A 22,515-nucleotide genomic window follows, 5' to 3' on the forward strand; every position below is an offset into this window, starting at 1 on the left:
CGCTGATTTTATTTTCAACACTTTTACTGCTGCTTCCTTCCGCGCTCCCCCTACTGTTACCCCTTCGAAGCGCCCTGTTTTTATGGTGAAGAAAACAAAAACAAAAACAATTTGAATTAGGGGAGGAGCGGCTCAGAAGCCAGACTCGGCTGTCTGCGTTAGTTTAGGAAGCTTTTAGCGAGCTGCTGTCCAACCGGGGTCCCCCAGAGCCCCACAGCGTCAGCCGTGCCCTCCCGCTGCGCCCCGCCCGCTGCAGGCGGGGCGGGCCGGGGCCAGCCCTGCGGCGGCCATTTGAAATCAAACGCCCTCCGCGGCCTCCCATTGGCTGCGCCGCGCCACACGCCGCTCCCCGCGGGCCAATGGGGACGCTCCGCGCTCCTTTTCGAACGCGCTCGAACGCGCACTGAGCTTCGCTTCGGTCTCCTTCCGCCACAGCGCCGGCCGTTACGGCTAAAAGAGTCCGTCCGCCGAGCGGCGCCGGATAGAGCCAGGGGGCGTCGAGGCGGCTCAGTCGGGGTTGTGTGTGCGGGGCCGTGTCCCCCCGGGGCGGCTCCGGCAGCTCCCGGTGTCTCCGGTGCCTCAGGTGCCTGTAGCGGCGCGGCGGAGGGATACGAGCGGGCGGAGGCGGCGCTGGCGCGCGCGGGAAGGGCGGGAGGGACGGGAGGGACGTGAGGGGGGCGCCGCGGGGAGCGGCGGCGGCAACAGGAGGGAGCCGGCACCGCGCTGAGGGGGTGAGCGCCGGGACGGGACGGGACGGGACGGGACGAGACGACGTGAGGGGAGGGGAGGGGAGGCGGGGGGCTGCTTTAAAATTAACAACGTGTGGCGCTGCACCGTGCACAGGCACACGCAAGGGTTTGCTGGCGGAGGGGCGCTGTCAGTGCTGTCACACGCTGTGTGTGTCTGTGGGAGCCCCTCAGGCACCCGGCACCGCGGGGCTCCTGCCAGGCCTTTCCCCTTCGCTCCTTCCTTTGCTGACGGGCCAAGGGGTGAGAAATGTCGTGGTTTGGTCAGGTTTGTATTTAACGCAACGCTCAGGACCCTGGTCCTGTGGTAATGACGGGTGCTTCAGCCTCCTCCTGGAGGAGGGAGCTCCCTGAGAGCCAGCCTGCAGCGGGATTTCTGTGAAACCTCTGCGGGTGTGAGAGCTGGCACTGACAGGGAGCTGCAGATAAATAGCTCCAGCCGCAGTCACGGCTTCTCCAGGTTTACTTCAAAGGCAGCCTTGCTTGGAAGCCAAGTCTGAGAACGTCCCAGTATATGAGAGGAAGGTAACGCACCAGGTGTAGGTGAGCAGGAGTGACTGCTTGCCTGAAAATAGCTTTAAATTTAAATCGCTCACGGAATGAAACATTGTACGAGTGTCCTGCCTCTTTGCAGGCTCTGATGGATACCAAGCAGCTATCGCATACGTCAAAGCGGTATTGCTAAGTTTGTGTGAGCACGTGATGACTGCTCTTACCGCTGTTAAAAGCGTTGTTTCCTCCAAACGTGTAGTGCCCGCGCTCCTATGCACGATTTCAACCAATGCTCGTGGTGGCTAGTTCCCAGGTGCAGGGAAACACATGGAAATGGCACTTCGTTCACGTGGCACAGGCACAAGGCTCTTCTGCTGTACTTTAGGAGTGTTTTGAACGGCATTAAAAAAGGGTTACGTTGCTTTACATATTTATGAGAATAAATAATTACTTGGATGAGTAATTTTGACATTCTCACATAGGTAAGACTTCTTATGTTGGAAGATGCCGCTCTTCGGGAAAATAATTGTAATTAAACGCAATGGGACCGATGGAATTCACTTCCCACTCACTGCAAGTTCTTGTTTATTTGGAAGGTGAGAATGTGTTGAGTACTCGGATGCATTGAAATAATATTAACGATAGTTCCTGCAGACAGAATCTTTTTAATATTTACTTGCAAGAAAGAAATGTTTGTATTTGTGAATGCTGTTCAAGGTAGGAAAAGTGGTATTGGACTCACATTACTTGAGTGGAATTTACTGTTTGTCATCGCTTTTTGACCTTTCCTTGTTAAAGTTCTTTTTTTTCCCCGAAGTTTCTGTCAAAGAGATCCGATAGAGCTATGAGATTGCAAGTAATCTACATGTGACATGTGTCCAATTAGCAAGTGGTGGCACTCTTATCTGCGGGCAGGTCCTAGAGAACCAACCAGTGCAGAAGGGAAAGTGGCTTGCATTCAACTGTGCTCATACCAGTGCTTTTTTGCATTTATTTTTTTATTTTTTTAATTATTTTTTTGGTTCTCCAAGGCCTCAGTAATGAAATGCACGAGCTAGTATCAAGAATTGATAAATGTTTTTACTTCTCCTGACCTGGGTTTGCTCAGCACTTCTCTGATTGATTGATTAATATCTTAACTAATTATCCAGTCCTGCATCAGATCCCGTAGTGCCAGTCTGTGGGAAGCACTGCAGTGTCAATAATACTCTTCTTTGGCTTCAGCAGAGCTGCCCAGGCAGATGATAATCAGTTTTAATGTCTTTTTAGGCTTGTCATGAACAGATTTTTGGTTATTTTACCTTTTTTCCAGTATGGCTTCTCTGGCATTACAGAAACATAAGCTCCTGATATTTTTTTGTCACAGTTGAAAGCCTTAGGTGGTTCATTTCTTCCTGTTCATTGCCTAATGTCCTGCATTTTTTTTCAGACTTAATTGTCTTCAGGATCTCAACTCTTTTATCCAATTAAGGTGAATGAGTTCAACGCTCCCTGGTGGGTTAGGCAGGGCAAGCCTGCATTCTAACAATTTTGGCCACTAATGGTAATCTGCGGCTTCACACTGGAGCCAGTCCTATAATAATTGGCTTTACTGGCGGATGAAAAGGCTGCTTCTCAGCCACTCAGACACTGTTTTTTTTGATCTCTGTATTGTTAGCACTAGGACAGATTTTGGACAGAGTGTATTTTGCTGATAACGTGACTTAGAATCCAAGCTTTAGACTCCGCGTTTCTCTTTCAATCCTTTTTACTGCAGTGCTGTTTTTTCCACCACTTTTCATCACAGAAATTAGCACCAAGTACAGCATTCCCCCTGTTTCTTACCTGGAGAACTTAGTGACTGCTCTCTTGCCTTAGGTCTGTTGGCATGTATTGAATGTATATGTCCAGAGAAAAGTGGTGGAATTTAAACTGCTGATCACATTCACTTTTTTCTTTGGTGGAGAAAAGGTTTCCCTGTGGTAGCAATAACTTTCTGGCTTTTTCCTAGTGTTCCAAACTCTTTTGGTGCGATAGACATCACGTTAAGTATTTCATTCAATGTATTTTCTTGTCCCTTTGTTCTTCTGTGTACAGTCATACAAATTATTAGCTGAAATTTGGGATGTCAAAGCACCAAATTCTACAGCAGTGAGATTTTTTGTCTTCTCTGCATGTCTGTAAACTCCAATTATATTTTCACCTCTAGGAGAACAGAATGTGACATCCGCATCCAGTTGCCTCAGGTCTCAAAAGAACATTGTAAAATTGAAGTAAATGAAAACGAGGAGGTAAGATACGCATATTTTAATGACATTTGTATTGCATTGTTGCATCTCATCGGGCTACTGAAATTTTTGTTTTATTTCTAGGCAATCTTGACAAATTTAAGTACAGTAAATCCTACGCAGCTGAACGGTAGCTGTTTTCAGCAACCTGTACCTCTGAAGCACGGAGATGTGTTAACTATTATTGATCGTTCTTTCAGGTAAGTGCCAGTGACAAACTGTCTCTGACAGACAATGCCTTGATCCTAGAACATGTTCTGCAGCCAAACAGTGTGGGGAACTCTGTGGACGGTCTCTACCTGCCGGATGAAGATACAGGAGATAGCAGTAGATGAATGGGAAAACCTAAAACATCATTTTACCATTTTCAGAAAGATAATTTAGTTTATTTTGTATCTCTTTACAATGTCTTATAGAGCTTCTCCAGAAGGCAAGACGGCTTAAAGATTTTTTTTTATTACTTTTATATATTATATTAAGCTAAATCAATAAAGATAGAATTGTCTGGAGAGATCATTTTGATTTCGTTTCAAGGACAAACACATTTCTAAGAGAAGAGAATATTTTGATGTAGTGAAACTATTTTAAAGCAATATGTTGGTATTGCTGGGAGTGGGACAACTCTTTCTAGGTCATTTATCTTAATAATGCGAATTTAGTTATCAGCTATTTAACCAAAAAAATGCTTGTTTTTACTTTTAAAATATTTCATCCAGGTTTGAATATCCTCTCCAATCAACTCCAAGAAAAAGGCGTTCCAGATCTCCAAAAGATGAAACGCGGCAGGTAAATTTGTGGTGACAGGCTTACTTATAAATACATTGGTATCAGTATTGATAAGGATAAATTCTATTTCCCTGTTTTGTTGTGGGTTTTGTCTGCTTTTTTTTAAATGAGGAATATTTTTTCAATCGTAGGCTAGCTTTCCGTTTGAAAACGCAAATGAACTCATATCTTTTTTAAACTCAATATATTATTTTTAGAGTTATCAGTTTCTGTTAATAGATCTATTACTCATCTATTAAGATTATAGGCAACCTATTGAAAGTAATCCTTATCTTTTTTGAGGAGAGGATAGGATGCAGGAAACAAAGTATTAACATTGGATATACTTGTACTTTTAAATGGGGATGTTTGCCCTAGAACCTGAGCATTTTTTTCCTCCAAAAGTATGTTGTTTTATGTGCTAGTAAATTGTTGGAATTTATAAATATCAGACTAAGTTTATCTTTTAATAATTTATTTGCATTTGTTTCTTTTTTTAATTCCCAACAATGTTTTAACCCTTCAAGGGGATATTGCTGCTTAGCGAGTACTGTGGCTATTGAAGATTTTTGTACGTTATGTTTCTCTTATTTAAATAAAATTCTTCCACTAGGTCTGGTACAAAAGTGAGCTTAGAATGTGCTTGTACATGTTCATATGCTACAGCTGCTTTTAGAGCTAATAATAATAAAACAAGACTTGAGCTCTTGCTGTGTAGAGTATCGGTTAGTGTTCTTAAGTGGTGAAATACTCGGTTTTAATTTGAGTGCTTTTAAACCTGTTCAGTATGCAATGCTTACACATTTATAAATATAGCCTTTTTCAATGTTCAGTAGAAAGCTAAATATTTGTTGCTCTGCTGTAACGTTGTACAAATTTACAGGTTCTTCATGTTCAGCAGGTGGCAGAAGTGGAGTTATTACATAAGCAAACTTCAGGATCTAAAAGATCTTCAGGTTGGTACCTGTATTATAGGGGGGTTGTGTTCATCTTCCTCCTTAATTTTAATTCTTAGCATATGGAGGAAAAACAAGGTTGAAAAGAGCAAAATAAATATATTTAAAGATTTTTCAAACTGAGCACAGTACACATTCCTGTGTCAGTGTACTACTGCATTGTACTTAAATGCTGTAATTTACCCATGCCAGGGGAAAACACGTTGCATTCTGACAAATGGGCAGTAACACTTTTTGAGAAACAGTATTGAATGCTTTGCTGAAATCCCAAAAGATCACGTTTAAAGATCTCCTTCCTACCCCCCCATCTCCTTTTCCAAAAGTTGATCAGTGTGCTTTTTCCTTGTCTGTTAGTCTCTACATCTTTACATGTATTTCCCGTTGCATCTAAGAGAAGTGGACATGTCAGCATTTGTTTTAGTAGATGTTCATGCTGGTATATGGCAGTGTTGAGACTGTGGATGTGTAAATGTTCACAAGGGCTCAGCTTCTTGTGGTTTAGAAAGGCAACTTCTTGGATGAACCCTGCTAGCTGACTGCTCTCTGCGTGGAAAATGTGAAGTGAAGCATGTTACTTCAGGCCTCCAGCATGTGTGCGGTCACTTGCTCTGTCTCATTTGGGAAGTGCTAGCTCTGCTTTATTGTCTTGCTTTACCCTAGAGAAGCATTGGTACAGTTAGAACAATACAGCACCTGGGTAAATGCAAGACAGAAAACTGACTGAATTGTGGTAAGCCGATCTCAGTGATTGTTTAGTTCTGTGTTCACAGATTTGTCTTGTGGCAGCCGCGAAAGATAGATACATAAGCCACTGAAGAAAAACAGCAGCATGAAATACAAATTGCCTTATCTGAATGTGGGATAAGGTCCAGATTGCAACTTAAAATTTATTAAACATTTTACAACTAATGTTTTTATTATGAGAGAATTGTTATTGTAAACAGAGCTTTGTGTACAGTCCCATATCCTGGAGCCTGGTTGCTAGCCTTGGTAGAGGAAAGGAGGGAATTCTCATCTGTATTTAAGGAACTTTACTTATGTTTCTGCTTTTTTTCCATAACTTTGTTTTTGCTTTGCTTACGCTGTAGATCATTCTGAGTGCGAAGAACAAAATGCTGATGAAAATAAACAAAGTACAGAGGAAAATATATCCAAAGCCTTACCAGTTAAGCTACAAACACCTAAATCTTCATATAAGATAAAACAATCTACTAGAAAGCAAACTGAAATGTCTCCCTTTAGTAAACTCTATGAAACGCTGAAACATGAGATTAAAGTGAAAAAAACTCTGCAAGGAGGAAATGTACCTGAAAAAGCTGGAAAAGAAGGTGGTAAGGGTGCCCTGCAGGAACCAAGTGCTCAAATCGCATCAAGTTGTGATCATGTAAGCCCTACTGAAGAAAAAGAAATTGGCATAAGTGAAAATAATGAAGAATATAAAATGAAACAAGAAGTAATTAGTTCAGAACTTAATCAAATCTCAATGGTAGGAAGTGCTACCAAGAAATGTTTTACCAGAAGTCCGCGAACTTCTGTTTCAAAGGAGATGACAAAAAGTATTCGCAGGAGAAGTAACTTGCAAGATCATAAGGAAGAAAGTACACCAGGTAAATCTAAAGGCGCTGAAGTTACAGCCAAAACACCCAAACCCAGTAAGGAGAATGATAGAAATGCAGCATGTCTGCTGCAGCCATGCTCCATAGAACGCTTGGGTTATGCAGATGAGGTGAAAATCTACAACTCTGCAATAACAGCAGAGAAAATAGCACAGACAACAAACATGACAAACATTTCTGAAGTAGACAAACATGTTATGTCTACACCAACCCCCAGAAGGAAGAGTCCTCGATCTTGTTTCATGTCACCTACCAACGAAGCTACTGGGGTGGATTCTGTAAATATTGGTACTCCGACAGCTCGAGGAGATGTGTTGTTGGAACACAAGTCTTTTTCAGAAATTTCAGCTGAAATTCAAAGGGAAGATTCAGTGTGCAGAAATGATAGCCTCCAACAACAGCCTTTGGCAGAAAATAAATGCATAAACCAGAGACGAAACAGTAAACAACATACACCAAGAAAATCGGGGAAAGTAGAAGTGCTGAAAGAAATCTGTGATCAGACAAATGTAGATTCAAAAAAGAGAGATTCTGAGTCTCCTGCTTCTAATTCCAAGAGTCCCAGAAGAAATGTCAGACAAAGTAAAGAATTTGTAAACAAAAGCATCCATTCAGAGACACCAACTTCAGGAGAGTTAACATCAGAACTGGCATCTCCTGCTAGTCAGAAATCTGGCTCTGGAAGAAAAAGGGGTAGGCCGAGGACCTCTGAACTGCGAACTGAGAAAGCACTGGAGACAAATGCAGTTGAAGAACACGACAATAAGACTGTAGACAGACAGGACAGTGGAACTCAACAAGATCTGGCCACCAATGGGTGTAATCAGAAATCAGATTTGGAAGATACTAGTGTTCTAAGACCTCGGAGATCATCATCAAAAAGGTCTTTGGGAAGTGCTAGTGTACTGGAAGGCAATGAGGCTGTTTCAGAAATGAATGTTTCTGACCTGTTGGCTGAAGAAGAATCAGGTAAATAGATTTCGCGCCTTCTTGGCACTTAATTGGAGAAAATCTCTTAATTTTCGTGAGAATTTTTCCATTTAAATATATAATTAATTGCTGATACGTTGGTTCTGTAACATCATGTTTTTATATTTATGACCCTAAAAATAACCAATAATTTCTATAAAACTTTCTCCAATTGAATGTAAATGAGTTACTTTCTAATATGTTTCTGACTTTCAAATGCCCAAGTAAGCCTTGTTTCCTGTGCTGGTTAAAATGGTGACTTCCTGGATTCTTTGATTTGTGGAGATATATTCAATTATTGCTATTTTTTTGTTTAGGTAACACAAAAACAGCGTCTCAGAAGAGGAAGAGTGATGATCTGTTACCTCAGCCTTTAGGCAAGAGAAAAAGAGTGTCTTTTGGTGGTCATCTAAGTCCGGAACTCTTTGACAAAAGTTTGCCTCCCAACTCACCCCTTAAACGAGGTGCGATTCCTGCAAGGCTGAGCTTACCGTTTGGAGGCTCCCCACGCGCAGTGCTGAAAAAGGCTCAGGGGCTGAAGCACTTTGCAGTCCAGGTAAATAAATGCTGAAGCTAATTGAGTCGCTAAGCTAAGTGATACGAACAGAACTTGTAAATTCAAAGACTTCTAAAAATGAATTCAAAATGAATAATAAAGATGTATGTTAGGAAGTGGACATATTGATTGGGAATTATAATGGTATTTTTTAATCAGCGTTTTTAAACTTTTTCCTCCAAAGGAGGATGTGCAGCTTATTGTTCGTCTACCTCTCTTTATCCAGTGGGTGTGCTTTATTTCATCACACGTTTTTGCTTGTTCTCATGCATGTTTAGGAGTATATTTGTGTGCTTGTGCTTAACAGCAGAATCTACTGGCACCAGTTAATCATAAATAGCAGAAAACAGACGCAATCTAGAAAGAGTAGTTTGCCAGACTATGCAAGCTATGGCCATGTGGCTTGGCCAGAAGTCTGAAAACATTCGGCTGCTGATTTACGCTAGTGAAAGCCTGTAGTGCACTTTATGGGAATAAGACTGTTTTGAATAAACTAGAGTAACAAAGTTAATTTGTTCAGTTGGATTTGCACAGGCCATTGGAGGCTTTTGAAATTTAAAAGTTGTTGCCAATTTGCTTTCTTCTTAGAGAGTAACATCTAAGACTTTTTCAACTGATCTGATGCTATTTTATACTATTGCATTTACTTTCAGAGATAGAAAAGAACACTTGTAGTTTAGCTTTGCACAGTAATTTTTTGTTATTTTTTTTTCTACCAGGAACTTTCTGTATGTTTGCAAAAAGAAAAAATGTCACCAGAAAAATTGCCAGCCCAGACACCCCCAGCTGCCTCTTCCCCTCACTCTGGAAAAGCAACACCGCAGCTTCCTACAGGCTCTCCAGCACCTTACACAAAAGGGCGTTTCTCTGTTTCGCACATCACAACACCATCACCAATTGCAGAAGAGCAGAACGGTGTTGCAAAAGATATGAATACAGGGGAGAAAAATGGTGCCCTAGAGAAAACACCTAAATCTAATGGTGTTAGCCGAGATGATAAAACCTCAATGGCAACACCTAACAAATTAACAAGAAGTTCACGACGTAGTATGAAGAAGACTCCCATGAAGAGGAGGAGTGGTGCTGTAGCAGTTATCAGTTCAAAAAGAAGAAGCGGTGCCTCTACTGCCAACTTACTAGGTTTGTTTCAGCAGTTAATTTTAATATGATTTCTACTGCTTTAAAAAACAGCTACAAAACTGAAGTAGTCCTATTATTAGTTTTATTCTGAGACCACCAAATAATCGGTGTATATTCTGATGGTTTGGGGGATTTTTTTTTTTTGAATCATCTGAGAATTGAAAAATTTTATGTTCTCACACTTATCCATCGCTTTAGCAACTAGATTTATAACAAGGTATTTAGAACGCAAATCCTAATACTCAGAAACTGAAAAATGGTAGAATTAAGGTTCTGTTTGTTAGGTTAATTGCGGTATTGATCCTCCAAGTCCCTCAATTTGGAGTAGTATATAACTGATACAATTTCAGTTCAATAATTTTTGTTGGTGAAAACATGCATTTTACCTGTATTCAGCTTAGTTTCTTTATGCCTTTTTCCCTAGCCAGTTCACACACTGTCAGTTGTAGACTGGACTGCCTGTAACTGTTGGGTGTATGGCAGACATCATGGATGATAACCATTGAGACACAAATATTTTAATTGTTGAACATTCAAATTCAAATGTTGGTCAAAATAGTTTTGATACCACTGGAAAAATTGAGAGGGAATCTGGTTCTTGAAAATTTAATCTTTATGAAAACACTTAAAGATGAGATGTCTTTAATTTATGAAAACAAATTATATCAATTTGACTCTTTCAAAGTCAAATTTAAAATTTCCCATCAATATCAACATTCATCTGGCAATTTATTATTCTTTGCTATCTTCGTTTTTTGTAGAATCATTTTAAAGTTGTGAATAACATGCTGTGTGCAGTGTCTGTGTGCAGTGTCTCAGTGATAGTCCTATTATATGGTGAGATAAAATCACGGGCCTTCCTGGTTAATCCTGGATATGTTTCACTTAAAACAAACAAACAAAAAAAAAAAACAATAAAAAACAACATGTTTTTGCTGTTAAACCTTACATTCTGTTAAGGAAAAATTCAGGTAAAATAAAGTGCAAGACTGAAAGGCTTATGGCAAATTTGTAATGAGGAAAATATTTCACAGAATCGCAGAATATCCTGAATTGGAAGGAACCCACAATGATCATCAAGTTTAACTCCTGGGTCCTTAAATGACCGCCCAGAAAATCAGACCACATGTCTGAGAGCACTGTCCAAATGCTTTTTGAACTCCAGCAGAGAGTGAGGACAGAGTGACGTCAGCACTTAGCACAGATTCTGGAACTGTATGACGCTTTTTGTTGTAGAAACGTACTGGATGCTTGGACACTTGTACTGGATGCTTGGATGTTCGTACTGGATGCTTGGACACTCGTTAAGATTCAGCTTGAAATTGTGATTTCTGACTACAGCAAATCCTTTGGAATCATAAATAGCTGTGAACTCCTGTTTACACAGCTGACAGTTAAGGTTATTGTGTCTGTTTTGCTTCGTAGTTGCGAAATCTTGGGCAGAAGTGGTAAAATTGGGTGTTGCAAGACCACAGGCAAAGGCCGTTAAAAAACGTGCCCCGAAACGAAGACCAATGAAGAAGACAACACAGTCACCAAAGGTATTTGTTTTACTTCTTTTTAAGGTTTGGGGGTTTGCTTAACCTTGAAACAGCTTGTTGGCATTTAACTGCAGAAGCTGGAAGTTTGAGATTTTGGCAAGATGTTAAATGGGTATTGGTGTCTTTCTCACAGCGTGTAAATCTACTTGAATTTACTGAAATGTATTGATTCAAAACATCTTAAGAATGTATCTAAATAACTAATTGTGTTGGGTGGATGGAGTAAGTATTTGTCCCTTGTCTGTAGTTGAAGCTGTAGTGCTGTTTGAAAGAGGTTCTGTTCCGGTTTAACCACTTTACGTGGTGGTGAGGTTGGTCGTTGGATGATGGTGAAGGTCTTTCCCAACCTAAAGGATTCTATGCAGGTGGAAAGGAGTAAGACTGAAACACTCTCAGGATAATCCCTGAGCGTTTCTGAAAGCTAAGAAAACTTGTCTCAGATGCTCATTGAGCATAGTCACTCAAATCTTAAACGAATATATGAGCTGCATTTCACAACGAATCAGCCCTTTAAAGTAGCTGCAATTTAACCACTTCTGTATGCCCAGCAGTCTGTATTAGCTAAACACGACCAATAAACTTGTGGAATCTCTTGAGTGATTCTGGCTAGGTTTTAAATAAAAGGGATCTTTGTGTCCTAACTTTTATTTATTTTTTTCCTTTATAGACTCCAGAAAGAAAAATAAAAGGTCATTTTAGCACAGGTCATGCAGAATCTCCTGCTACAATAGTTGTAGGCAGAGCGCACTCTACCACTGGTAGAATGGCTGGACAGGTCCCTAAAGTGGTGAAAAATCCAATCTCGAAACAAAACTTGAATATGGATGAAAGCTTCACAGGTACGTTGTGAGATTTTTAAAACCTGTTACTGGTTCTGCCAACTGTGCACTTTTTTTTTTTTTCCGAAACAAGTGCTCATTTTTCTGAATATAATTTATAGGGCTGGCTGAGATGTTTAAAACTCCAGAAAATACGAGTGGAAAAACATCACCTTCAAGCACTGTTCGTGACAGTGATCTTACACCACCGTGTACCACAATGGACATTTCTGAACTGCGTACTCCTGAAGAATCTGGTATGGTTGTTAATTGGAAAGAAATTATTAAAGTATACTTTGGGGTAGCTGTGTCTGCAACTCACTGATAGTGCATAGCCTAATGCTAGGCAGACTTAGTGTAGAGATAAAGCATCTTGCAACCATTGATTTTTTTTTTATCATGTATTGGAGGACATTTTCCAGTAGTTCCAGTTATTTTTTTTGGTAGGTGTTATTTTTTTCTTCATTCAGTTTTATATCGAACTTCTAAATGCTGAAGTATTGTTTCAGGCAAACCTTGTGTTGAAGCATGGCAATCCTTTAATCAATTGTCAAGGGATACATCTAGATTCAATGACAAAATCTTACGGCAGGGAGTGGTTATGCTGTATAATTTTGCAAAGATTCTACTTAAGAAAAATGTCAGATTAGGAAGATTTGTGTTAAGATGATACTTAGCTTTTTTTTTTTTCTGTCTTTTGCATATGACTTTGCATATCAGTCGTGTTCCTGAATAACTCAGAATTCTTTAAATTCTGTTTTACTAAGAATTTAGCAAAAGTGAGCATCTAGTGAATCACCGACAAAAATCAAGAATGAATTATCCAATATTCAGAGTAGTGATACTAATGATTTTTATCAGATTAAATAAAAAATCATCAAGGTTTTTTAGGCTTAATTTTTTTAACGTATGCTGTGCCTTGTAGGAGCTAATTGCCTTCTTGCTAATTACCAAACCAATTGCTGAAACACAGTTTTGGATTTAGCTTGTAGAAAGCTTTGGCTGATTGAATCCATTTTTTACTTAGTTATACAGCAATTGGAATGTTTGGATTTCCTGCTTAGTTTGTTTGCCAAATTAGATAAACCTACTGTTTATTTCAGGAGAGATGATGGTGTCACCATTAAATACTCCAGATTCTTCAGGAGAGATACTGGATTGTCAAGACATCTCAGATTTGATGAGAGAGAAGGAATCTCCAAAGTCTATATTTGAAATAATGTCCTCCAGAATTCCAGAAAGAAGAATAGCTATGCTGGAAGAAGATCTTGATGTGGATAGCGTGTCAGTAAGTGCAGAGAAACAAGCCTCTCGGGTGAAATTGGCAAGTAAAAGGAAAACTCCAGATCAGAAGTTGGAGTCAGTCAACGTTGTATCAGGCATCAAGCAGCTATTAAGAACCCCAAAGAAGAAGCCAGAACCTGTAGAGGTCCTGTCGGGCATCAAGCAGCTCATGAAGACCCCAAAGCAGAAACCAGAGCCAGCTGAGGTCTTGTCGGGAATCAAGCAGCTCATGGAGACCCCAAAACAGAAGCCAGAGCCAGCTGAGGTCCTGTCGGGCATCAAGCAGCTCAGGAAGACCCCAAAGCAGAAACCAGAGCCAGCTGAGGTACTGTCAGGTATCAAACAGCTCATGAAGACCCCGAAGCAGAAAACAGAACCTGTAGAGGCCTTGTCAGGCATCAAGCAGCTCATGAAGACCCCAAAGCAGAAACCAGAGCCAGCTGAGGTCTTGTCGGGAATCAAGCAGCTCATGAAGACCCCAAAACAGAAACCAGAGCCAGCTGAGGTCCCTTCTGGCATCAAGCAGCTCAGGAAGACCCCAAAGCAGAAACCAGAGCCAGCTGAGGTACTGTCAGGTATCAAACAGCTCATGAAGACCCCGAAGCAGAAAACAGAACCTGTAGAGGCCTTGTCAGGCATCAAGCAGCTCATGAAGACCCCAAAGCAGAAACCAGAGCCAGCTGAGGTCCTGACAGGTATCAAACAGCTCATGAAGACCCCAAAGCAGAAACCAGAGCCAGCTGAGGTCCTGTCAGGTATCAAACAGCTCATGAAGACCCCGAAGCAGAAACCAGAGACTGTAGAGGCCTTGTCAGGCATCAAGCAGCTCATGAAGACCCCAAAACAGAAACCAGAGCCAGCTGAGGTCCTTTCTGGCATCAAGCAGCTCATGAAGACCCCCAAGCAGAAACCAGAGCCAGCTGAGGTCCTGTCGGGCATCAAGCAGCTCATGAAGACCCCGAAGCAGAAACCAGAGCCAGCTGAGGTCCGTTCTGGCATCAGGCAGCTCATGAAGACCCCCAAGCAGAAACCAGAGCCTGTAGAGCCTACTGATTTCCTGTCAGGCATCAAGCAGCTCACAAGGACCCCACAGCAAAAATTGGAACCTACTAGAGATGAAAATGCCTTGCAGAAATTGCCAGAGACTCCAGTACAAAACAAGGAGGTAGTAAAAGATGTGACAGGAGTTAATTTAATCCAGAAAAATCCGAAATTGAAACATCAGCCGGTAGAAGACATGGTTGGAGTCAGCCGTATTTTCAGAACTCCAAAGGAAAAAGTGGAACCCATAGAAAATATGTTTGGGATTAGTAGATTAGTGCAAACTCCAAGAGAGAAATATCATCCAGTTGATGACTTTGTGGGTCTGGAGAGGCTTATGGCAGAACCCAGACAGAAAAATCCTGATTCTGAAGTGGACTATGTTGGAGTTAAGGAAATGTTTGATGCATCAGAGGAAACAAAGGTAAAATATTTTCTTTAGCTTTTGGAAAGAGTTTATTTAAGCTTGGAGCCTGTGGTTGAAGTGAACTCTTAGGCCATCTAATAAGACATGTTTTATATCATTGTATTTTCATTAAAATATCTCATGCACAAGACCTGTGGCTGACAAAATACCTTCTGGAAGAGCACCTGATGTTTATTTGAAAACAGTGAAGTTGACAACCTGTGTTTTCCTTGGTAGCTTTGTCCAGGTGTGAATGGGTAAAAACCAGAAGATGCAGTTGAGTACAAATTTGAAGGAGCACTTTTTTTCTAGTCACTTGTTTCTGTTATGTTTAAAGCACCCTTAAATTACTTACAGACTACAGTGGAGTTCTTTCTGTGCCTTCCTTTTCATAAGTGGGATATATGCATGTTTGTTTTTTTTGTACAGCTTCTTCATAGCTTGTAGATTAAATTCAAAACACTTTTTTTCTTTAAGCATCCAAGAGCACTGAGCTTTTGCCAAAATTTTGTGTTACCACGTAGTCAGTTGATTGCTCTTCATGCCCATAAGGCTTTCACTCACTGCTTGCTGAATAGACACCAATTCTACTCTGTTTGCTTGTATTAGTATGTACTTTGTTTAGAGGAACCCTATCTAAATGGCTGCTGAGGCTGCTCTGGGTTACCATTTTGACCTTACAATTCGCACCTTCATCACTCTTGTCATTGGTGTATTTTATTAGCATCGATTTTTGTTGACTCCCAGATCCATAGATTAAAATGAGTATTGCTGGTCTGTGTAGAACTACAATAAAACACTTCAAAACATTCAAATGATTTAGATTCAATAACCCTCTTTTTCTAATCTTACTAGACAATGTTCAGCCAGTTTACTGAATGCTTTTTAAAACTATACTGTGTTGTCTTTCACTGTAAAAACTGCTACACTAGCTCAGATAACAAGTATTAAGTTCAATTTTGTGGTAGTACCAAATATATGATGCAGTTAGCAAACGAAGTTGGCTTCATTTTCTCATAAAGTATTTGGCAAGACTTTTTTCAACTGTTTCACTCGCAATTTTCTATTAGTTAACTATTTCTTGTCCTGTCAGACACACACAAAAGTATTGATTATTGCTTATTTCCTTAGGTCAGGTCAGAAAATGTTATGGATCCTAAGCAAGAAGATGCTGTAACTGCTTGTACTAATGGCAGTCGTGAGTATGGTAAGTACAAACACTTTTATTTTAACTAGAGTAATAATGAATATGCAGGACTGTGTGTGTTGTTAGGAAGTTTCAACGTGTTGTAAAAATTCCAAATTATATAGTATGGAAGGAGCAAATATCTCAGGGAATTTGAGCAGTAATCTGTAACACAAACCAGTGTTGGCATTCTATTGGTGTTTAAAAAATGGTGGAGTAGTTTGATGTAATAATGGTGGCATCTCCAAACATACCAGTGTAAAAAAAAAAATAAAATAAAAAAATCACCTGTTGCTAAGGTATCCACTTAAAATCACCTCTATTTGCAAAGACTTTCAAAATATATCTTAAAGCTTGAGTGCTACCTGTCAAATAAAACAAATAACTCTGTGTACTAAACTGGGTTTTATTCTAGGAGTCTGTTTAAATCCCTGTTACTTTTTAAAATTAAATATGATTCATTTGAGCAAGACCACTTTACTAGGAAAATGAAAACTCAAGAGATACTTTGATCGGGCATAGTAATGTATAACTTTTGATTGTGCTCTTTTCTATATTACAAACTTTGTAGGGGGGAATAAAACTGTTTTAGAAGACAAAGGAAATACTTCACAAGATAAAGATTCTCAACAAAAGTTGTCAACTAGTGAAGACCACTCTACCCAGAGACTAACAAGGGGCAGACCAAGGAAGACTGTACATCCACCTTCAACAAAGCAGTGTGAAAAGGATTTAAATTCAAAAGAATTGCAAGGTCTGGAGAAAAAGAGCATCCAAGAAGAGATGGGAGAGATCAGTACTTCAACTTCAGTAGCTAAAAATACAGGAAGAGGAAGGAGAACAAATCTTTGCATGGAAAAAGAAATTGTTTCAAAGCATCCTGATGAGAAAACAGTTGAAACCGTTTCACTTGTGGAAACGCAGGTTGATACTCGAAGACCAAGAAGAGGTAAAACTAAGGAACCAAAGGAGTTAAAACATCCTAGTGAGGATCTTGAGTCTTCTGAAAAAGATTCTTCAGTGCTACAAAAAGATCCTGCAAATAGGAAACAGGCTTTGCAGGAGTATGATATCAGTAGCACATCTGTAACTGAAGATGATCAAAGCAGAAAGACAGAAGGCGTATCTAGTAGCACTCAGGATGAAAATCACCAACTGCAAACAGATTTAAAAAAATCTGAAAACGCATCTGACAAAGGTAGTGTAGAAGACAGAGAAGAAATTCTTCTATCGCATCAGAAGAGGTCTAGAGGAATGAAAAAAATAGAAAACACAGAAGTACTGCTTCCACCCAAAAGACAAAGAAGAGCTAGGAATGAACAGGTTGAACAAGCTCCTTCAGAGGAACTTCATGGGACGACAAGGAAACTTCGTAAACACCAATCAGCAAAATTACTACAAGGTGATGAGCAGACTTCTGAGACTGCCCCCACAGAAGCATCTGGAAACAGAACTGAACTTGAAGTAAAGGTAACAGAAAAAAGAGGTAAGTCTTCAAGAAATGCTAGAAAACAACCAACAGAAGTAAAAACAGACATGTGCGGGATGGCACTTGAAAATACACAGAATGTTCAGAAAGCAAAGGAGACTTCAAATGAAACCATTACCGAAACAAAATCACCCACCAAAAATGAGAGGAAAATATCTCTGGGAGATGAAGCGGAAAATGCTCAGGAAAATACTACAAAGGCATCTCAAAGATTAAAGTCAGAATCATCTTCTGGAGAGACAGATAAAATGCCAGTAACTGTTCTCAACTTGGAATTCAAACAAGAAGCAAACAGAACTAGAAGCAGGAGAGGGAAAAAAGACTCTTCAGAGAAAAAGGCTGATGAATTTGCCCAGGATGTAAACAGCCTAGATCTTACGCTTAAATGTAAGTCAGAAACAGAGGAATCTTCTCCCAAAGAGTCTTCAGCCTCTAGTTGTGTCAAGCAGGCACACCAAGTAATGAAAGACCAGAACAACACAGCTGACACATTGGTAACTGCTCTAAACAGTGATGGCATTGCTCATAGACATCAAAAGCAGACAAGAAATGAGCAGGAAGCAAATGAACCAAAGCAAACTGAAATCCTGCAAGAGAATCAAACACAAAATAATAGAATTACACGTAGAAGACTTAGAGGAAGAAGAGTTAATTTTAAACTTGAAGAAGCCAGTTCCGAAGCTCTAGGAGAAGAAAGGAATTTACCTGGGAATGAGGAAGGAATGGCTTGCAAACATGATCAACGTGAGGCTTCAGAAAATCCTTTAGAAGTAAGGAGGAGCAGAAGAAGGCAAGCTGATTCCATTCCACAAGCAGCTTGTTCTGCCTTTACGAAAAAAGAAACCTTAATTAAAGATCATAGTAAAGATGAGACTTCTACAAAAGATCAAGATCCAGCTTTGGAAGCTATTCCCTCTTCAACAGAAGAAGTTCCGCTGAGAGGACGAAGAAGGCGAGAGGTTGCTGTAGCATCACAAACGGTGAGTTCTCTTTCTATCAGAGAAAAACGTGGGTTGCTAGAAGGTGATGATAAAAAGATGACTGTGAAAGAAGATCAAAATCCAGCATTGGGAGATAACACTTTGCAGGCAAAAGCAAATGCATCAGCAAGGGACAAAAGAAAAGAGATTGATCTAGCAGCAGAGGCAAAAAGTTCAGCTTCTCTCTGGAGAAAACGTGGCTTGTCAGAAACTGATGACAAAGAGGAGAGTACTAATGAAGAACAAAACGTGCTTTTGGAATCGGTGTCCTGTGCAAAAGCAAAGCCATTAGGAAGGGGCAGAAGGAAAGAAACTCCTCCAGTGTCACACACAACTAATTCCATTTCTCTTAGAAGAAAACGTGGTTTGCCAGCAGATAATGGTAAAGAAGAGGCTCTTAAAGATCAAAATGTTCCATTAGGAGCAGTTGTTTCAAGTCTAAAAGATCAACCAAAAAGAGGCAGAAGGAATGAAGCTGCCATCTTGTTAGAAGCCACAAGTTCTACTCCTGCTCGGGGAAAACGTAACTTATCAAAAGAAAGTAGCAGAAATAATAATCATAGGAAAGCTAAAAAAATGATTTCTGAAAAACCCTCTTCCGAAGAAAAAATTGACCTTTCAAAAGGGTACTCAGGGAAAAAGTGTAGTATCACTTCACTGGCTGTTAGTTCTAGTTCACTTCAAGGTTTGCCAGAAGATGGTAAGAATGAAACTCCCAAAGAGCAACAGGGTATACTTTTGGAAGTAACCCAATCAGGAAAAGAAAATCCATCGAAGGCAGGCAGAAGGAAAATAGTTCCTTCCAAATCTGAAGAAACTAGTTCAACCTTTCTCAGGGAAAAGCTTGTCTTGCCTGAAGACAGAGGTCAAAACGGAATCCTTAAGGAAGGTGAAGGTACAGCTCTGGAAAATAACTCATCCCAGGAAAAACATAGGCAACTGAGAAATAAGAGGAAAAATGTACAATTCAAACCAGAGGCAGCTACTTCTCTTCGTGACAATGGCAACTTGCCTGAAAACGGCAACATTTCGGAAATGCAGTGTATGATACCCACTGGTTCTGAAGAAAGTAATCAGTCTGGAAAAGGAAAAGAGGTTAACCCTACCCAACAGACAACTTCCACTTCTCGCAGAAGAAAATGTCTGTTGCCAGCAGATGACGTACCACCTAAAAAATCAAAATCAGGTGAGGAAAAAAAAATATTTCTATTTTCTACATATAGCTAAGTTTAGAATTTTGTACAGGTTATTACTGTTGGCTGCCATAGTCTAATGTAAATAGAGAGTGGGTCTTTAATGTAGTAAAGAGAGGTAAGTAAAGAAGGGGCTAGGTTATCCTGTACAAACCAGATGTTTCTCCAAAGCAGAATGGATTGATTGTATGGCATCTGACAGCTGTATTCCTCTTCTGCTGAGTGATTCAAATGCCCTCATGCTCTTCTGCTGTCTCAATCCATAACTTGCAGGTTAAATAACATCAATTAACTAACTTACAGGTGGTAATGAGCATAGCATGATATTTACATTTGTAGCACCCATTGTCTGTGCTTGTTTTCTCCTAAATACGCTCCTGCTTTTGTATGTCCAGGTTTTGGGTAGCTTGTACGACTTAACCGTGCTGTAATGAAGTTGGTGCTAGAAGGACTTGGAGCTGTATTTGAGCTCAAATGACAGCAGAAGTTCCACATGTCTCTCACTTTTCCCGTTTTTCAGTTTTATTTTCCCCAATCCAATAGAGCTCTAGCTTCAGACACTTGAAATATTCCCTAAACCTTTCAGCTGGATGTGATAAAATTTTAAAGATACCACGTTGTAATAAGAAATTATCGTCAAATAAATATAATCAAATGGAAGTAATGAATCTTTACAGATGCACAAAGAATTTTCTGGCAGGTTATGTGCATTAATCCTATTGTGATTTGGCCATGCTCTCGTTTCATTTCTCTTCGTCTCTTTATCTGTAACATGTGCTTATCCAAACGTAACACGTACATCTATTGTGCCAGGTTCCCCTCTTGGTTTATTGACTTCACACTTCTGCTAGTTTTCACTTCTTGACACTGCTACATGCACCTCCCAAAGGACTGATCTCTTCCAGTGCTTTTCTACTGGTCTGAATAGTTTCTTTTGGGGGGAGGTCCTTTTTCCCCACATGGATTTTAGTGGTGGTGCTTGGGTCGATGCTCATCTCTTAGAGCAGCTTCACTGGTCTGTGCCATCTAGATTCTTCCACAAGCGTCCAGTGTGTTTGTTACAACTACAAGCCTGACTTTGCAGTTCTAGCTGGACAATAAATTAGTTGCTGTACATTCATTTTTGCTGTTTTTTTCTTCAGTGTTAGATATGTTTTAGTTTTACATATCAGTAGAAGAATTTTTAGCTAAAATAATAGCTAATTGGTTTTGGTGCTCTCATTAATGTTAACCTACTTTCAGAAATAGCTGTATGTCCTTGGGGACCTATTTTAAAGGATATTGGATGTGCAGAAGTGTGGGTTTTGTAACTGGTTTGTTGAACTCATAGATGTAAGCTTTGGAACGTAGTCATTAGGGACATCTCCCTTAAAAAACAATGTAACTGAAGATTGACTTTCTATAAAATGCTTGATTTATGATATAAATTTACATTTAATATTTCTGTCTACGAATAGAGAATGATGAAAACGGATCACCCAAAAAAGGGAAAAGAAACAAAACTGAAGAAAAACTTGAAGGCAATGTGAAGACAACTCAGACTGCTGGAGGGACGAACAGGACAACAAGATCAAGCACAAGAGCAAGTGCAAGAACAAGAAAATAGTCTTAACAGTTAAAGAGTCAGTTTTTAGAATGATTCTGTAAATGCAATTGGAATTTTTAATGTGACTTGACTTACACTCAGATTTTAAGTTCAGATTTTGTAAAGCTATCGCTGATGATATTGTCTAAGTACTTTTCTTAATATGTTTACAGAAATGATGCCGCCTGTTTTAGTAGATACATATAGTGGTTCCTATACCATGCGATGCTTGTGCAGAATGGCAGGTAGAAAAATAAATCTTTTATGCTCGTATTTATCCCCTTTTTTATGGTAATGAGTACAGTAGCCAGGAAGCCATGTTACTTTACTGCCAGTGTAATTGTAAGCTATTTTCTGCTTAAATTTTATGTGCTTAAGTCTTATTTTTTCATTAAAGTTCTGTAAATATTCTTTTAAAAACTATAGATTTATTAGTAGAACTACTATGAATGAAAATGCTATTTTAAAAAAAATAATAATTTTACTGAGAAGTACGGGTTTGTAAGCCATTAAATTTGTAAACAATTTAGGACTTAAGTGTTTTGTGTTCTTAGGAATAATTAAAGATGTAATTACTACTGTCCTCTTACAACCATATTTAATTTTTTTTAGCCAAATGCCATAATTTTTGGAAGTGTAATGTGGGTGCCTCTGAAATTCAGGCAATTCTCTTGTAAACATGGCCACGCTGTGCAGTGCTTGTAAAGGGAGGTGAGCACTGGGAAGAGGAGCAGTGAGCGTATGAGGTTGCGATGTTGCCCTTTTCAGAGCTGCAGCTGATGTGGAGTACTGAATGTGGTTTGGAGAATATTTTCTAGAGGTCAGTGTCTGTGGCCTGTGGATAATGTTGGCGTGTACACATCTCAAAGGGTGGTAGCTTTCTGTTCCTCTATTAAATGCAAAAAAAAAAAAAAAAAAAAATTCAGCTCAGGTATCTATGCATTTTTAAAACCCCAGTTAAGAACCTACATTTTCATATAGTCTAGGAAGAGTAATAGGTTTCTATGGAAGGACAGATAGAGTTTATTTTCTGATGTTTTTCTTAGGGCTTCTTTTGGAGAAGATGAATGGCCCTTTGGGCAAGTTCTGATTTGTGAAATCCGTGTTTTCAAAGTGTTACCACAAGAGGAGTGAGGGGTTGCTTCCACCAGCTTAGGTTGCAGCCTCTGAAATGAGAGGAGCATCTTCACCCAAAATGTTTAGTTGGGTCTGTGGTGCAGAATTTGTGATCATCCCAAATTCCAGGTCATGTAGCTTCATGCTTCTTGTCTCAGCAACACCTCAAGCAGTAGGTCTAGACTAGTGACCTTGGAGTTTTACAGAATTTTACCAATTTTACTGGATCTATATGAAGTCCTTGCATGTTGAACAACTCCAGTTTCCTTGCACTCATTTTCTCCTGCTTTGTTTGTGACTCAGTCTCCTTAACTGCAACAGGGAGACTTCACAAAGCCATCTTCACGAACCTAATCCTGTATCGGCCCC

General features: G+C 39.8%; 1 protein-coding gene across 9 annotated transcripts; it reads left to right on the forward strand.

Annotated features, from left to right (window-relative positions):
• The first annotated feature begins 430 nt into the window (after positions 1-430).
• On the forward strand, positions 431-21,951 carry MKI67 (marker of proliferation Ki-67). Of its 9 annotated transcripts, none has more exons than XM_068689199.1 (17): positions 431-583; positions 1,721-1,834; positions 2,668-2,709; positions 3,427-3,508; positions 3,590-3,705; positions 4,222-4,291; positions 5,154-5,226; positions 6,315-7,811; positions 8,129-8,367; positions 9,087-9,507; positions 10,933-11,048; positions 11,716-11,887; positions 11,989-12,123; positions 12,970-14,615; positions 15,729-15,804; positions 16,355-19,438; positions 20,903-21,951. In XM_068689199.1, the coding sequence occupies exons 2-17, from the start codon at positions 1,743-1,745 to the stop codon at positions 21,049-21,051; spliced, it is 8,010 nt and encodes a 2,669-aa protein (XP_068545300.1). In that variant the 5' UTR covers positions 431-583; positions 1,721-1,742; the 3' UTR covers positions 21,052-21,951. The 9 variants fall into 9 exon arrangements, with proteins under 9 accessions (XP_068545300.1, XP_068545308.1, XP_068545309.1 ...); XM_068689207.1 differs by having other exon boundaries at positions 12,970-14,135; XM_068689208.1 differs by having other exon boundaries at positions 12,970-13,355.
• Positions 21,952-22,515: the final 564 nt, after the last annotated feature.

Source organism: Anas acuta, chromosome 7 (genome assembly GCF_963932015.1).
Source record: "Anas acuta chromosome 7, bAnaAcu1.1, whole genome shotgun sequence".
Taxonomy (NCBI): Eukaryota; Metazoa; Chordata; class Aves; order Anseriformes; family Anatidae; genus Anas; species Anas acuta.

What these genes read in the sequence shown, in the direction of transcription:
- MKI67 (XM_068689199.1), top strand. Translation starts at nt 1,743, where the DNA reads ATGCCGCTCTTCGGGAAAATAATTGTAATTAAACGCAATGGGACCGAT. An exon ending in AAGTAAATGAAAACGAGGAG is followed by an intron (nt 3,509 to 3,589) that starts GTAAGATACGCA and finishes TTTTATTTCTAG; the next exon opens with GCAATCTTGACAAATTTAAG. An exon ending in GTTGGCTGAAGAAGAATCAG is followed by an intron (nt 7,812 to 8,128) that starts GTAAATAGATTT and finishes TTTTTTGTTTAG; the next exon opens with GTAACACAAAAACAGCGTCT.